Consider the following 17,883-nt stretch of genomic DNA (forward strand, 5'->3'; position numbering starts at 1 on the left):
ACTTCTGTTTTTCACTGATTTTACTTTTGTAAAATAAAATAATCATGAATACCTTAATGCTGTTTATTTTTGAAATTCTTATGAAAGCATGCTTAATTACATAACTCATTACATTATCAATGAGAATGATAGAAATAAACATAAATACCTTAAATCCACAGTTTCATTGTTAAATTCTGAAATTATTTTATACTAAAATCACAAAAATATCAGATTACAAGCCATGAGAAAGGAAGAACATATATTTTTATTGTTTCAAAAGTCACAGTGCTCACTTCATGTTAAATGACTAATACATGAAATGTACTATACATACACACACATTTACAAATATAGTCTTTCCCTCATACATATAAAGGTACCTTCCATAAATAGTTTAATATGTAATTCTCTTTCAGCTTAATTGGTGATTGTGTGATATTTGACTGTGTGATATTTGATTGTGTGATATTTGTGATCCATCTAAGAACCCAGGCAGCATCACTCTAGGTACCCTGCTTTTAACCACTGCAGCATGGTAAAATATTGTTTTATTCTCACCTGCAAAGAGCTTTGGTTCCAATGTGGCACGCCTGTGATGTAATATGTTTCCACTGTATGAAGTTTAGGTAAATCCTTGCTGCTAATGAAAATATGGCGCTTCTCCCAAAGGGAAGTTTAAACTTTCACCTTTCACACATTGTCAGAGAATTGTAAGCACAAAACCAGGGTGATTCCAAACAGAATGAAAAAGTTTTTTCAAACGTTTTAGACCACATGCTTTCTTGTGGGGACTTGTGAAAACCTGAGTTTGTTCTGCTTTATGGCCTTGAGGAAAGAAGGAACCCACTGTGCCTTCGCCTCTCCTTTAGTGGAGATGTGCTGTCTAGGATGAGTCAGCAACGGTTCTGATGTGGGCCTTGTGATGTGAGGGATGCATGTTGAACATTTATAAGATTCGTGAAATAACTATGAAAATTTTTTAACAGTTTATTTTGACAGTATGTTCATACATAAAGTAGATATTCTAAATATGTGCAAATGTTCAGTTCTTTTTAAATCATGCTGTGTTGCTTTTTATGTCTTTGCAGTCCTGTGGAGAAATTTCTGAAAGTGTACACATCACCGTGTAATGGTGTGGATAGTCTCTATATTCTTGCTTAGGGCCATGAAATCTTCCCTTACATGATTTTTTCCAAATCACATTAGTTTTTATTGTGAGCCCCATTCCCTAGAGAAGGTGGGGGAACTGTCAGTGGTCTCCCTCTCTCCAAGGTCCTACAGGAATTCTAGGCATTTATACTTGCCTGTAAATTAGGAGTAGGGCTTGCATAATCTTTGCTGTTTGTCATCACTGGCATCGACCCTTCTGTTAAATGTTGTCTTCATGGATTCTGGCCATCCACTTTTTGGCAGGCACTGAAATGCCTTTCAGAGCAGTCTTCCCCAGCGATCATGCAGCACACCAGGGAGATCTTACTGCTGTTCTCCCGGTGATGGTGGTTAGAGTTCAGACTTCATGGCCATCCTGTAGCCACCATCCCGTGTACAATACACAAGACGCACGGGCTTCTAAAACTTGTAGAAACGAAAGAAAACCCAAATGCATATAACATTTTCAGGAAGGGTAACCCTCTTTCCTTCAGCTTTATCTTTCCAAAGTTGCAGCCTCAACCCTCTCACCTGTAGGGTGATCTGCGTAATCCTCCTCAGAGGTCCCACTTCTCAATGCAAAGTGTTAATCATTCCCTGGGAAAAAGGAGCTTAGAACTCAGTCTTCCTATTTGTAAATGTTGGAGTGAGAGGCAGGGTATTGGATATTTAGGGAAACATTATCTATTTAATCTTTTAAGAGTCTTCTTTAGCAACAAGAGCATGTAGGAATCAGTGTGAAAATAAATGATCTGTTTGGTAGCTATTCTTGAGTTTCACGGTGATCAGAAGCTCCAGGAAAGATGGAGAGGGCAGACTGCTCACGAGCCCTGTGTCCTTGGGCAGATTACTTCTCCTGTCTCTGCCTTCCTCCATCGTGGGAGATATTGTGAGCACTGAACGGGTTGACATATGCAAAGTACTTATATGCCTAACACACAGAAAGTGCTTAATAAATGTGACCCATTATTATCATAGTTACTTCAAACACAAATATGAAAAGACATCTATTTCTTCAACATCATCTTTGTATGAACCAAGAATATTATTTTGGGTAGTCTGTGCATTGGACTAATTTTCAATTTTTCACCTTAGAGACAAGAAATTTCCATTGTGAATTTCTGTGTTGAGCAAATTATCGGACCCTTCTTTCTTAGCTTGAGAGAACAAAACGGAGAATGGTATCTCCTTTGTTAAACTCTTTTCCGAAAACACTTGGGTACATTTCACTCCCTGTGCTCCCTCAGCAGCTGTCTAGACTTCTTTGTAACACTTGTCACATGGGAGTGTAATCATGCACTTTCAAGACTAAGGCCTGAGGCTTACTCACAAAAAAAAAAAAAAAAAAAAAAAAAGCTTAATTCTGAGTCTGGCATAGTAGTAGGATCTCAGGGAATATTGAATGAATGAGTAAAATATATGACAGTGGGTAATTATTACTTTATTTTTTGATATTACTTCCTTTTTTGCTTCAGTAGAGACAGAATTTTAGAAAACAATTTTATACTTCACTTTTTAAAGATTATAAATGACTCTTGTTTCTATCCACCACTAACTAGAATTTTTCTGAGGTTCAATGCACAGGAAATTTTACGACACATTTGAATGAATTTAATTAATCTTTTTTACATTAATTATGGAGTTTCAAATCTTATTTTTTATAAATGGCGTTGCTGTTGATCTATACTTTAGCCAAAGTATAGACCAGCAACCCTAAAATATATCTTTTCTGATATAAATATTTCCTTAACATCAGTCTTCAGGTTATGACTGAACATGAGTTTTAGTTTATTAATGGTTTTGGAATGTTTTAGAGTATCCACCCAAGATTTTAAAAATTCTAAGTATAATGAAATTATTTCCCAATGGTCTTTTCGTGCAAGATAATTTCAAGATGAGTAAAGTGTTTCATAACACATGTCTCTCTCACATCTCTTATCTTGTCTTTTCTGTGTAGTGAAGAAATATAATGTGTTAGTAAGGAATTATTGTTCCTTCCTCATCTGCTTAGAATGTCAGGTAGTTTACAAAGTTGTTAAGTGGTTTTATGAATACAGTTAATCCTTTTCATCTCTATACTTCATTAGATTTTTTTGTTTCTGTATGTGTATTCATGTGTTTTAGGTCTGATGAATACAGTGAATAATATTCTATGATATTTCAATAATATCAATTGTTCAAAAACCATATGCCACTTCTGTAGAGAAAGTATGTGATTAAAACCTAATGGAATTAAATTTAAACAGGGCTAAATGTTTCTTAAATTACCAAGGACAAGTATGTTCTTAAAGTTTTTATGTCTAAGAGAATACCTCTGCTGCTCTAAAAATTTAAACATTTAAGTGAACATGCTTACCATATGTTGTTTTAGTATATCTTAATATCATAAAATCTTTCTTAAAAATAAAAATTAGGTAATGTAGAGACTGAAGTGATGGATTAAACTTAGCTGAGCTGTGGTCTGAGGGTCTTTGTAAATTTTACTGGCTCCTTGGATGCACTTTTTCATTCTCACTCCTCGCTTAATATATCAACATATTTTAATGAAATAATTTGGATAAAATTCCAGACAAAACTATTTTTTAGTTGATGTATAAGAATAATTCAAATCTCCAGATGCAAAATGAAGTGACAACTTTGAGATTTTAACTTCAGAAATGAAATATTAAAGAAATATAACCCAGCACGTATTCCAGCAAGGTTTGACTAATGTCTCTATCAATAATTGCTAAGTGTGTGCTATGTAGTTAGTACTTATTTAGTACCTTGAAAATTACAAGAAAAATAATGTGATATCTACTGTGGATAACTTTATGGAGTGTGTAATTTATAACAAAGAGGAAGCATGGTTTAGTGGTTTAAACAAGGTCTCTGGAACTGGCTTGCTTGGGTTCAAATCTCCCTTCTACTACTTATTAACTGTGTGAACTTGGACAAGTTACTTAGCTATTTTATGTCTCAGTATCTTCAGCTATTAAATGGGAGTAATAATCCTACTATTATTTATGAAGCTTAAATGAAATTATGGCATAGTATGCACAATGCAAGTGTTGGTTAAATAAAAAAAATTTAATAAAATTCTTAGGACTTTACATTAGATATACTTTATGTGTTCATTTCCGTGATACTATGAGATATGTACTGTCTTTATTTTAATTTTACAGGTGAAGAAGTTTGGTTAAAGTTTAGTTAAGTATGTAGTCCAGAATCACAGAGCTGTTACGTTTTGGGGATGGAACTCAAACTTACCTCACTTAGATGTTTACTTGTGCAGCAGCTTTGCCTGTGAGCAGTGTGTGGGGTAGGTGGGAAGATGAAATGGGCTTAAATAACCCTTTGGAAAAGTGTTGCCAATAAGAGAAGACTTTACAACTTGAGTGTAGATTGAGATGGGCTTTAAAACGTCGGTAGCCTTTTAATATATGGAATGAGTAGGGGGTGCATTTCAGTTTGGGAAAAGAAAATCATAAGAAAAATATTTAAAGTGAGATTGACATAATCTGTCCAATATATATTATTTAGGGAACTTAGCTATTTTTATTATTTATGCTAGTGAATAAATATCAAGAATATGTCTTGCTTTAGTGCAAGGGTTCTAAATTGGGAAACAATTTTGCCTCCTGGTGCACATTGGGCAATATTCTAGAGACATTTTTGTCAAAATTGGGTATTTCTATTGGCAACTAGCATCTAGAAGGCAGAGTCAGCACCATAGAGCAAAGAGTTACCTGGCCCAAAATGTCAATAGCGTTAAGGTTAAGAATCTCTTTTTAATGAAAAAGAATAATTTTTCTTGTCTACAGTAAGTGGAATTCATATATAGTTAAATCCATATAGCTAAAATGAATAATATGAATAAATTAATATATTTTATCATAGTATATAAGAATTTCTGGAGAATTACTCTTTCTGTCCAGTCTATAAAGATTCCAAGAAATATCCGCACATTTTAAGCATTTAAAACATTCCAAGCGTAGATACGGATTACAAAGATATTTTTATTTCCCTCCAAGAAGGTATCATAGAAGTTTAAGTAAAATGACAATGCAGGCAACAACAACACTTTCAGTTCTGTTTTAGATCTACATTTAGTCTTCTTCATGTTGTTTTGGCATATATTTCTCCCCATTTTCCCATGAATATCAACATCTTTGCAATAAATCATTTTTATCATATGCCAGCTCTCAGTTAGCTAGTCATTAATGTACTAAATCAATTGCTAGTACAAAATGTACCAAGTTGATCATGAGTGGATGCTATTGTGCTATCTTCCTGACATCCATTTGGCCGATGGCACTTTCTGATAGTGTCATGCTCCCTTACGCTCCCTTAAAAAGGAAATGTGATTTTAGAAAGCACTATTATACATTTTCAGCCTATGAGAAAAAAGGAAATGAAATGTACAACTTAAATTGGAGACTGCCTAATAAAGGAATTTCAACATAGTGTTAATAAAACTGCATTGTAATTTCAAATGAGGGGAAAGGCGTTCCGTATCTGAGTTCCTAGACAATGCTCAAGTTGTTGTAAAAGCTTTACTCCTTTCGCCCCACAGAACTACTGCCCAAGTTCTGTTTACTAAACCACACTGGATTCTTCACTAACTTTTTCAGCTTCTGCACTCCCAGCAATTCCCAGGAGTTGTCTTTCAGCATCTGTAGACATAACGATTCTAATTTTGAGCTCTTTCTGGAGGGAGCAGGGGCTGCTACATGTAACAAGTCCTGTGGTACTCTGCCTATTCCTTGGAGTTATTATGAAGGGAGGTAAGCTGAGGTTCAGGTTTTTTTAAATATAAAATTAATACTTAGAAATAAAAGTTAATTACACATACACTTGGAAGAAATGACTGACATTGATTTATATTACAATCCAAATAAACTGGTTGGGGACAAACACCAGGAAGGTTGAGACCTATTACCAAAGAGTAAAATGAAATTTGAGTGGAGACTGTTGTGCCTATGATAAAGGTCTATAACCTATATGCCTATGACCTCTTCTACAGTATTGGTCAGGGTCAGTCCATCATCCTTTCTTTCAGTAATGTTTGTCAAGTTCCTATGTCTCAGACTTTATGTGAGACTCTTGGACACAGGAGTGAATAGGAAGGTTGTGCTCACTGCTATCATGGAGTTTACAGTTTCATAGAGACAAAAAGAGGTAGAAATTATTAGTATTGGAATATTTGACTGAGGACTAAGTCTGGCCTCAGAAAGACTAGGTTAAAACCCTGTCTCTGAATGAACTTGCTCAACTCACTAAATGCCTTTGAGTCTCAATTTCTTCACCTCTGATGAAAATAATACTTGACCAGCAGGTTGAAGCTTTATGTGGAATTATTTTTATTTTATGCAGATGTATATAGATAAAGCCTCTGGGGAACTTGATTTAAAGTTGCCAGTTTCACCCAAGAGGAAAACCAAACAACTAGTTGACTAGGGAAGTGGGTACTAGATAAGGAAAGAATGGAGAGAACATCTCATTCTCCATATTTCTTAACTGTACCGTGTTTGGACCCTTATCTTGGATATTCTTAGGACAAGAACAACAACTTAAATAAACTTTAGCTATCAGCTAAAATGTCAAAAGAAAACATAACAACATGTACAACTAAAAGTACAGCAATATTCTGTTAGAACGAATATTTCTGCCATCAATATGCCTGTGTGGAATGTTTGAAATGTGTAGATTCCAAAGATACCTCTTTGCCATAGAGTGATGTTCCAGTGAATGGCTGAGAAGGGTCACTGACTAGAAGGAGAACCTTGGGTTTGATGCGGGGTGGGGAGGGAGCCTTTAAGTCTTTCTCACCATATTTAGCCTGACTTGGTAGGCAGCGAAGGTCAAAAGTGTGTTTCAGAAGGATAGTTGTGGTTGCATTATAGAAGGTTCCTTGAGAATAAGCAACTAAGAGATTATGGTAGCAGTCTATGTGAGAGGTGGTGCTTAGTTGAATTGGGGCAATTATTTTGAATGAAATGAAGGAGTCAGATGTTAACATCATTTTAGAAGTGAAAAGCTAAAACTTAGAGACAGAGTGGAAATGTGAATTATGAAGAAAAGACAATAACTCTCATGTTTCTAGCCCAGACAGGTAGAAAAGATGACGACATTAAATAAAATAGGAAAGAAAGGGAGGAAAAATCACAAGTTTTTATTTTAGGGTTTTTTTTTGTATTAATTTTTATCTTGCATTTAGGAAAAGAATGATGAAAATAAATTTGCTTTGTAAATATTGAGTTTGAAGTATCTTCAAGGTATTTAAGGTATTTTTAAGGCATTTAAGAGTAGATTTAAGATCTCAGAATGGAGGTTGGGCTCACAGATGTAGATCAGGGAGACACTGACATTTATGTGCAAGGCAAAACTATAGGAGGGTTAAAGAAAATCCAGAATTGATTCAGAGTAACTAAACAGGATTGAACTATTTCAAAATACATTACTTAAGAATAGATTATATGTTAACATATAATCAAGAACCTCATATTTTTCATGTTTATACTACTTTCCCCTTGTAGCCTTGAGGAAATGAAGGAATGCATTATAGCTGCCATTTAAACCTTGAAGATAATTGACTTTAAAGGATCTAAGATTAACTAGACTACACGATTAATGTGTGCCATGTGATATGATGGGTGCATATTGAGTGTTTTCAAGACTATATAAATAACTGATAATTCCTTTGCAACTTGGTTTTGACTACATGAGCAATACAGTGGTTAAAGGCCTCACTTCCTTTTGAAGAATTCTAATAAGGGATTTGTAAGGGACACAAGAAGAAAGTCCATAGTGTAGTGATGAGTTGAGGTGGAGAAAGCTAGTGAAAGATACAGAGGAACTGTTTAGAGAGGTGGGTAGGAAATCACAAAAGAATGATGTATTAGACACAAAGAAAGATAATTGCACCGAGGATGTTGCATATGTGTCAAGTAAAGTGAGAAAAAGCTCACTGAATTTGGCATTGAAGTTATGTTCGAGAGAATTACCAGTTTAGGGTAACAGAAGAAGGCAGAGGACAGTAGGTTGGAAACTTATGGAATAATGAGATTTAGAAGCAATAAGGGTAGACTATATTTATTTTTCAAAAATCTTTGATGTAGGAGAGAAAAGATCTGGAAGTATTGTCAGAATTGATGAAGTTTTGTTCATTTTTCTTAGGATGCCCAATATTTGTTTATATTTATAAGTTGAGAAAAAATAGCTAAGGCCAAACTAATATTTACAGGTTAAATTTGAGTCTGGGGATTAAAAAATAAGAAATATCTGAGAGCAGTGGGATTGTGAGAAGAGTGTAAGGATCCTTTTCCTTCTAAGATAATAGAGGAAGGACTTAAGTATGAATGCATTGTTAAATTATAAACATATTTTTTGAATTGTGAGATATAGGGAAGGAAAATGGAAAGACTACATCAAGTCCTCCCCTTTTGTTTTTTTCAGTGAAGTGTGAGTCTGAATTGTGTCCTCAAAAGAGAAGTAGTAAGTAGGGTAGGTGACTTGAAAAAAACAGTAAATGAGCAACCATGTGGAGAATGGTGGGTGGAGGGGAAGAATAGGGATTATTATAGTTTGGCCAAGTTAGGAACTAAATGGTCACTGAAGCATGCTGAAGTGACTAATAGCAGAGTATTTACTTTTCCTAATAATAACTTAGGAAACACATTTTCAATTAATTTTTTAAAATGTCTAAAGGAATGAAAAGCTGATGAGTAAACTGGGACTTGAGGGACTAAGATCTCAGAAGAGAAATAAGCCAGGTCGGGCGTGGTGGCTCATGCCTATAATCCCAGCACTTTGGCAAGCCAAGGCAGATGGATTGTTTGAGCCCAGGAGTTCGAGACCAGGCCTGGACAACATGGTAAAACCCCGTCTCTACTAAAAATCCAAAAAGTTAGCTGAGCATGATGGCGTGAACTTGTAGTCCCATCTACTTGGGGAAGGGGGCTAAGGCATGAGGATCACCTGAAACCAGGAGGTTGAGGCTACAGTGAGATGAGATGGCACCATGGTGCCACTGTACTTCAGCCTGGGTGACAGTAAGACCCTGTCTCCAAAAAAAAAAAAAAAAGAAAAATATAAAGATAGAAAGAAATAAGCTAATATTCTGCAAGCCACATTTTCCCTCAATTCGTTAGCTGCATCTAGAGAGGTTGGAGGGGAGGGATAGGGATAAGAAGTAGCCAAGCAGTGAAGATGTCAAGAATTCAGCAGAGCTTTGCCAATCTCAAAGGACTTGGAGTATAAAGACTGGATTTTAGGACAAAATAAGTTGAATTTGAGAAGCTAAGTTCCTTGAGAGAAAGCCTAGAGAAGTATGCCTGACAGCCAGCACCTTCAACGTGAGGCACTAGCCAAATTCTTGATTCATGCAGGGCAACAGCCTGAGAAGCAAACATAAAACACCTGAAAAACAGAAGAGAGTTATTGGCAGTCTCATAAGAGGAAACAAACAAACAAATAAGGAGATCAAAAAGACCAAATTAAAAGGGGCCGAATAAATACCCTTGACTCTAAGTTGGGAGCCTTAGAGTGGGAGTGACCAAGAGGTAGACTAAGCTTATAAAGAATGAAGTCAATTTATTTTTAAAAATTTAATAGAGGATATCTGTCCTACTCTCTCTGCCTGCCAGAGAATAAAGTGGGTCATCTGTGAAGGTAGATCTGGCTCTTCCATAATTTGTCATAAAAAGGTCTGGCATTCAGTCAAAGATTGACTGAATCATAAATATTCAGTGGCTTGCAGAATATGAGCATAACAAAAATAAGATCAAGAAAAAATAGATCCACAGTATGGGATATGGATCTTAAAATAACTAAGAGTAGTATGTTCAAGAAAATAGATGCTAAGATGGAGGATTTTACCGGGAAACCAGATATATAGAAAATAACGAAATGGAAAATTTTAAACTGAAAAACACGATAAATTAAGAACTCAGCAGCTGATTTTATTGTAGTTTGAAAACAGTTAAACAGGGAATTACTGAACTGAAAAATTGGTCAATAGAAAATATCGAGACTGAAACACAAAAGACAAATAAGGAAATAAAATACAGAATAAAAAGATAAGGAATATCTGGGGTATGATAAAAAGCACTGGGAAGAGAGCGGGAATAGGGCAAAAGTAATATTTGAAAATATAATGGCCGAGTATTTTCTGTAGCCAATAAAATATATTGAAAAGCAAAAGAACAAGAGTGGATTTCTTAACAAAACAGACAAGAACCGTAAGATATTAGTTGATATCCTTGAGGTATGGAAATGAAGTAACTGCCAGTATAATCCTGAAGATGTTGAGCAAAGTTCCAGGACTTAGCCTACCTGATACTACAATTTGTCTTAAAAATATTATAATTAAGACAATTTGGTATTGGCACGGTACAGATGCAAGCTTAAATGATAGATTAATAGACTAATAGACGAACGGATGTCAGAAACAGACTCACACTTATGTGACCACTTGATTAATGCAAAGTTTATACTGCAATGCAAGAGTTAAAGGTGGTATTACCAGTAAATAATGCTGGGTCTATGGGTTACATGGGGAAAAAAACTGAATCTTAACTCCTACCTCATACCTCAACCAGTTTAGTACCTGGGAAGTGAAAAGGCTGATAATCATAAAAACTGCTCTAAGATCTCTGTGTGTAATTAGCAGTATTATTACATCATAAATGTATCAAAGGAATGACTAAATCTGAGAATAGTATTCAGAGGCATTTCTTTCAGCAAATTTTCCTTTAATTTTTGGTCTTACTGCTTCTAGTTAGGTCGTTTCCACTTTGTTGATGATTGAAGCATAACATCTGAACATCAGTCCATCACCTTAAACAGATTGCCAACTAACACACCCACACTTAATTTATTCTTGGATTTATTTTCTCATGGCCATTTGAAAATGTATTTTACGTCTGGAGAGAAATAGAAGTGAATGACTGGACTGGGCTTAATCTAGTCTATGGGCAGAATAACTCCTTGACAGAAGACCAGTAACTTTGTTTCCTTCTCAATGTCAAAATGTTTGTAATTTTTCTGTGGGTGTTATTACACTACAGTTCTTTAGTTCCTTGTAATATTATACATTAAGCCTCTGTTCTTCAAATGTATGCATAATAATCACCTGTTCAAGTTGTCAAAATGCAGATTTCCAAGCCCATGCTGGAGAATCTGAGTGAAGGTGCTAAGGTTCTGTGTTTTTAACAGGCACTGCAGATGAGTCCGTGAAGGTCATGGTATTTCAGGGGACTGTATTTGGGGAAACGCTGTTTTAAGCTCACTGTCATAATATGCTATTATGATAGATTAATGGACTAATCATATATATATATAATGGTCATATATAATATATAAATGGACATATTTTATATATATATAAAAAAATAGCTATGTCACCATTGCTATTCAGAATGGAAATATTTTGACTACACATTTGGGAGGACTTTCCCCTTTGGGCTTTTTTTTTTTTTTCCATTTATCACCTAAATTGTAACAAATTACTTGTAATCTTTATTTCAAACAAGAGGTTTAAGTTGCTACTGATGAAGGGAAAATAGGCAAATGGAGAATATTTAAAATAGAACTAGGAGTTTAGAAGCTGCCATGAGTTCATGAATCACATGATATATTACTTGGACAAAGCTGAAATGACAGATGGACCTGTTATGACTTCAGGCAGGCGCCCTTTAACTTCTGAGGTTCAGTAGTAAGTTTTACAACCCTGGAATTCTGAAGCTATTTCTGGTGCATGTAGTTTCATGTCAACTTTATCGGGAGAAAAAAGAACTGTATCCCACACCCCCGATATTTTTTGTTTGTCAAGATTTAGATAAAAGGATGAGATGTAAAAGGGGTTTTTGCCCACATATTACATCTTTGCTTCACCACCTCTTTGGCTGAAAATAATCAAGATTAGGCTGCATTAGTGACTCAACACTCAATTGCCCTATAGGCGTTAATTCACAAAGCCATGAAATAAGTATAGTATACAGGAAAAAACAAATTCTACATTTAACTTTTTCTTTAATTCATTTCTTGAAACTTATCTAAAGTATTGGGCTGTGTTTACTGTCAAAGTGGGCTACCTTCCTTTTCAAATCTTCTAATTCTGTTTGCTACCATGCCAGTGATGGTTATAGATTACACAAAGAAACTGAGCTATGTTATTATTGTAATCCAACTTTAAACCAGCCTTAAACTTCTTTTTATCTTATCTACCACTGTTATAGATGTTTCTTAGCTTACAGTGATTAGAGCTGTTGCAGATTGCAAAATCAAAGTCTGCAGTTTTGGTGGTTTTCCACTGTCCAGCATCCTTTGACATCTTGTCTCTTGCTAAAGAAGCAAGAGGAGAAATTAGAAACATTGCCACTCCTGACATATATTTTAGAAAGCTGACTTACTTTAAAAGTCAAATTAAATAATGCAAATCCAATGTGACTGCTATTAAACTGGATTCTGACTTTTTAAACAAAGTCTGTGGATGTTTTAACATATAAACATGGTGTAGGCATATTGTTTTTATGGTATTTTCTTTATCATTTTGTCAGAGTTAGAATTTGTTAGACATAAGACCCATTGAGAGTCTAAAATGGCGAGAAGATGGATAGATAATGGTTTGACTCATGCTGCTTCAATTTGTCCCTTCCTTTTCCTGTCTGGTGCCTGTCAAGGAACCTCAATTGTAGCCTGCTTCATCTTGTTTGGGCCACGAAGACCTCACCCTCCTCTTTCCCAAAGATTCAAGTAAAGATCAAGTCTGAAAAGGCAATTTCCCCACCTACAATTTGACCTTATTTGTGTGTAATAATCTGGGTGACTGAGTTACTAGTCACTGGGGTAGTGTAACTGCTTATCTTCAATTTACCTTGCCTCTAAAATTAGGCTATTAACATTTGACTCACTTCCATAATCCGATTTTTCAGTTTAGTGTTTGGCTCCCTATCAAGGCTAAACTGCTTGTGAATGAGAAGTTCCTGGCATATAGCAGGCACTCACGTATTTGTTGAATGAATGAATGATGTTTGCCATCTGCATGCTTCCGGTTCCCACGCACTCCTTGTATTCCATGCTGGTTTTCGCTTGGCTTGGTTTTTTTTTTTTTTTTTTTTTCTATTACTTCTTGGAAAATGATTTAAAAAAAGAGCATTGGCCTTATGAGAAAAATCTGGCCCTATGAGATGATGTAGGGCTATGTTTCGTAACACATAATTTGAAGCATTAATTGAATACTTTCCTTCAAATTACATATTTTTTCTTGATAATTTTCTACCAACTGCTATTCTAAATATGGAGTTTTACTTCTGATTTGTAATCCTGAGCGCTGGTGATACGGTAGAAACATGGTTAAGGAAAAGAAGCAGTCACCTCCTGGTTGAAAAACGTGATAATGTTACCCTATGACATGTTCTCTTCTTCTTTGGCCCGTTTCGTATTATCATCCTTCCCAGTCAATCTTTTTGTTTTCTGATTTGTATTCCCTGGTCCTGTTGAGAGGTATAAGCACTGAGTTAGAAATGACAATGAATGGCTATTTCCTTTTCTCTAAAATAGGGTATCAAAAGTGTGATCAGAAGATGACCTACATCAGTGTCAGCTAGACTATTTTGTTAAAAATTGCAAGCCCTTAGTTCCACTACAGATATGCAGATAATGGGTCTTCAGGGATGAAGGTCGGGGTCTGTGTTTTTACAAGAACCCTGCACATTCATATCGCACTCTCACTTTTGCCCCACAACTCTTTACCAATGATGTGTAAGGTCTAAGCCAGAAAATTAAAGGCAGTCTCAAAGGCTGATACCTCGTTTGTAGATGCTTCCATTTTATAATAACAGCCAGCAAACATACACATGCATCTAAAGAAACTGATGGCTACATAAAGAACCAGGAGCAATACTGAACAATTAAGTGAAAGGCATTGATTATGTTTTTTGATGACCATAGTTGTTGTTGACAGAAAACATCTATTTAAAATTTTTTGGGGGGGAAACCCAATCAATAGGTCAGAAACTATTATTTTTGCTTTTCCTTTATTTTCAATTGTTGGATATTTTTATTTGGACCTCTGTACTTCTTCTCTCCCTGCTCCCTCCCTCACTCTTGCTCTCACCCTCTCTTTCTCTCCCTCTAATTCCAACTCCTCTTTCTATAGAATCCATACCGTACCTTATGATCTAATTTTTGTTACTGAGGAACATGATGTAATAAGAGAAATGATTGTTGTAGTCAAATGACCCAGGTTCAAGATCTTGACCTGATACTTATTAGCTATGTGGTATTGAACAGACTGCTTAACATCTCTCTGTTCCTGTTGCCTTGACACTAAAGTAAGTACTTACGTTATAGCGCTATTGTGAGGTTTAAATGAGACTAATGTGTGTAAAGTACTTCGCACAGATACCTGTAGTCATTACTTAGTTATTTGTTGTTTTTGTTATTAATTATAATGTCCACATGGAAAAGCACCTGTTAAATGGAAAAGTCAAGTCCTGAGGTTAGGAAACCTTAAATACTGTAATTGTTGCTTTCTGTTGTTAGCTTCTCAAGATGTACAGCTGAGGAATACAAGATATTTGCCCTCAAGTTGTTTATAGTGTTGTAGGAAAAGACAAGTCTTGTAGGAAAAGACAAGTCTTGTAGGAAAAGACAGATAGATATATAATTTCATCCATAAAATATAGTGTGTCCAGTGCTATAAGACGTTAAAGGATTCGGTGGAATCCTGAAAAAGGAGTGACCAATATTTGCACGGTTTGGGTCACTCACTTTGTTGCTAAGTATATATGTAATGGGAGAAAATTAAAATATTTTCTTTATTTGCAATTGTTTTGTTCTATTTCAGTGGGCACACATATCATACCCTGATTCAAGTGGGTATTTATGTGAAACAGACAAAACTGTTACTGGCCAGGCATGGTGGCTCACGCCTATAATCCCAGCACTTTGGGAGTCCGAGGCGGGTGGATCACAAGGTCAGGAGATCGAGACCATCCTGGCCAACATGCTGAAACCCTGTCTCTACTGAATATACAAAAATTAGCCAGGCATAGTGGCATGTGCCTGTAACCCCAGTTACTTGGGAGGCTGAGGTACGAAAATTGCTTGAACCAGGAGGTGGAGGTTGCAGTGAGCTGAAATCGTGCCACTGCACTCCAGCCTGGCAACAGAGCGAGTCTCAAAAAAGAAAAAATAAAAAAATTGTTACTTCCTAGAGACACCTCATTTCCATCTGAATATTGCCATAATAAATACATGTTGATTTTTAATATGAGTGCCACCCCTTAAAGTTGTTCGGTGCACAATCTGTATAATCATACAAGGCAACTCTATAACAATAAGTGATATTCTTCTCACAATGAGTTCCATTATTTTATCTGATAAAGTAACCAGGATGATTTTTCTGACATTGACAAATATAATCTTTTTTTTAAAAAAAAAATTTTCAATTTGTTTTCCTTTTTCCTTTTTACTTTTTAATTTTTATGAGTACATAGTAGGTTTATATATTTATAGGGTATGTGAAATGCTTTGATATAGGTATGCAGTGTAAAATAATCACATCATTGAGAATAGGGTGTCCATCCTCTGAAGCATTTTTGATTTGTTACAAATAATCCAATTACACTTTTTTGGTTATTTTTAAATGGACAATTACATTATTATTGACTATATTCACCCTGTTGTGCTATCAAATAGCAAGTCTTATTCATTTTTCTGTTGTGTGTGTGTGTGGTTTTTTTTTGTATCCATTAACCATCCCCACCTCCCCTCCAGACCCCTACTACTCCTCCCAGTCTCTGGTAATCATCTTTCTGCCCTGTCCATGGGTTCAATTGTTTTGATTCTTAGATCCCACAAATAAGTGAGAATATGTGATGTTTGTCTTTCTGTGCCTGGCTTACTTCACTTAAGATAATGACTTCCAGTTCCATCCATGCAAATGACAAGATCTCATTCTTCTTTATAGCTGAGTAACACTCCATTGTGTATCTGTAACACATTTTCTTTATCCATTCATCTGTTGATGGACACTTACGGTGCTTCTAAATCTTAGCTATTGTATATAGTGCTGCAATAAACACAGAAGTACAGATATTTCCCCAATAAACTGATTCCTTGCTCTTGAGAATATACTCAGCAGTGGGATTGCTTGATCATGTGGTAGTTCTATTTTTAGGTTTTTGAGGAACCTCCAAATTATTCTACATAGTGGTTGTACTAATTTACATTCCCACCAACATTGTACAAAAGATCCCTTTCCTCCACATCCTTGCTAGCATTTGTTATTGCCTGAATATAAGCCATTTTAACTGGGTGAGATGAGATCTCATCATAATTTTGATTTGCATTTCTCTGATGATCAATGATTTTGAGCACTTTTCATATGCCTGTTTCCCATTTGTATGTCTTCTTTGGAGAACTGCCTATTCAAATCATTTGCCCATTTTGTTGGATAGATTATTAGATGTTTTTCTACAGAGTTTTTGAGCTCCTTATATATTCCGGTTATTAATTCCCTGTCAGATGGGTAGTTTGCAAATATTTTCTCCCATTCTGTGAGTTGTCTCTTCATTTTGTTGATACTTTTTTCCTTTGGTCTGCAAAAAAGCTTTTTAATTTGATGTGATCCCATTTGCCCATTTTTGCTTTGATTGTCTGTACCTATGTGGTATTGCTCAATAAATTTTTGCCCAGACTGTTGTCCTGGAGATTTTCCCCCATGTTTTCTTGTTGTAGTTTTATAGTTTGAGGTCTTACATTTAAATTTTTAATCCATTTTTATTTGATTATTGTATATGGCAAGAGATAGGAGTATAGCTTCATTCTCCTGCATATGGAGATCCAGTTTTCCCAGAACCATTTATTGAAGAGACTGTTTTCCCCCAATGTATGTTCTTGGCACCTTTGTCAAAAATGAGTTCACGCTAGGTCTGTGAATTTGTCTCTGCTTTTAAACCCATGATCTTGTCACTGTCACAGTCCTGGGTGAAGGTCATGCTGACATTAGCTGGGTGACATTGTTATCATCCTGTAGTAGCTTGACTGAGATGTTGACTGCTGTGAACCTGTCCTCTCTAGATGGATGGAGGAATTCTGAATAAATCACTTAATAAACAATTCTCTCTCACAAGACTATTATGAAGGACAGCGACATATGTAAAAATATCACCCTATGATGTTTTTCTATTATGTGTATATTATCTTGTCTCAGACATTTAAATACATCACTACAGATTCATTGAAAATAAACTGACAGCATATATTAATAAAAACATTAGGAACTATGAATCACTTTTCTATCTCCTTCTTGTTTGTGTTTACTATCTGTAGTTGATACTCCAGATCCCTATGTGGAACTTTTTATCTCTACAACCCCTGACAGCAGGAAGAGAACAAGACACTTCAATAATGATATAAACCCTGTGTGGAATGAGACCTTTGAATTTATTCTGGATCCTAATCAGGAAAATGTTTTGGAGGTAAGTGAACCATTTGGATGCTGTTAGATGGTTGTGATTCATGTTGAGAGACATGCTTGAGTTTGTTCTTTTATTGCCTTCTTGTTCCTATTAGCTATAGCTGGAGTTAGCCTGGGCAGCTTGGTAGATTAGAATCTAAATGGTGTCTGTCAAATAATATGAGTGTCTATCAGGACATATAGGAGTTAGGTAGGGTTGGGAAAACTGCCCTCCTCCCCACGTGCTTTGGAGAAAACATATTTTCTGCTCTAAAGGGGAGAATCCCAGTATAACAGAATAAAAT

At 35.6% G+C, this 17,883-nt stretch overlaps 1 protein-coding gene across 4 annotated transcripts in view; it reads left to right on the top strand.

Moving 5' to 3' along the window:
• LOC105484603 (phospholipase A2 group IVA) overlaps nucleotides 1–17,883 on the top strand; it is a 164,253-nt gene that overhangs the window by 61,014 nt on the left and 85,356 nt on the right. For all 4 annotated transcript variants that reach the window (XM_071077332.1, XM_011746427.2, XM_011746428.3 and 1 more), the window contains one exon: nucleotides 17,452–17,600. In XM_071077332.1, coding sequence (XP_070933433.1) covers nucleotides 17,452–17,600 — 149 coding nt within the window. The remainder of the gene's footprint in view (nucleotides 1–17,451; nucleotides 17,601–17,883) is intronic.

This window comes from Macaca nemestrina, chromosome 1 (genome assembly GCF_043159975.1).
Source record: "Macaca nemestrina isolate mMacNem1 chromosome 1, mMacNem.hap1, whole genome shotgun sequence".
Taxonomy (NCBI): domain Eukaryota; kingdom Metazoa; phylum Chordata; class Mammalia; order Primates; family Cercopithecidae; genus Macaca; species Macaca nemestrina.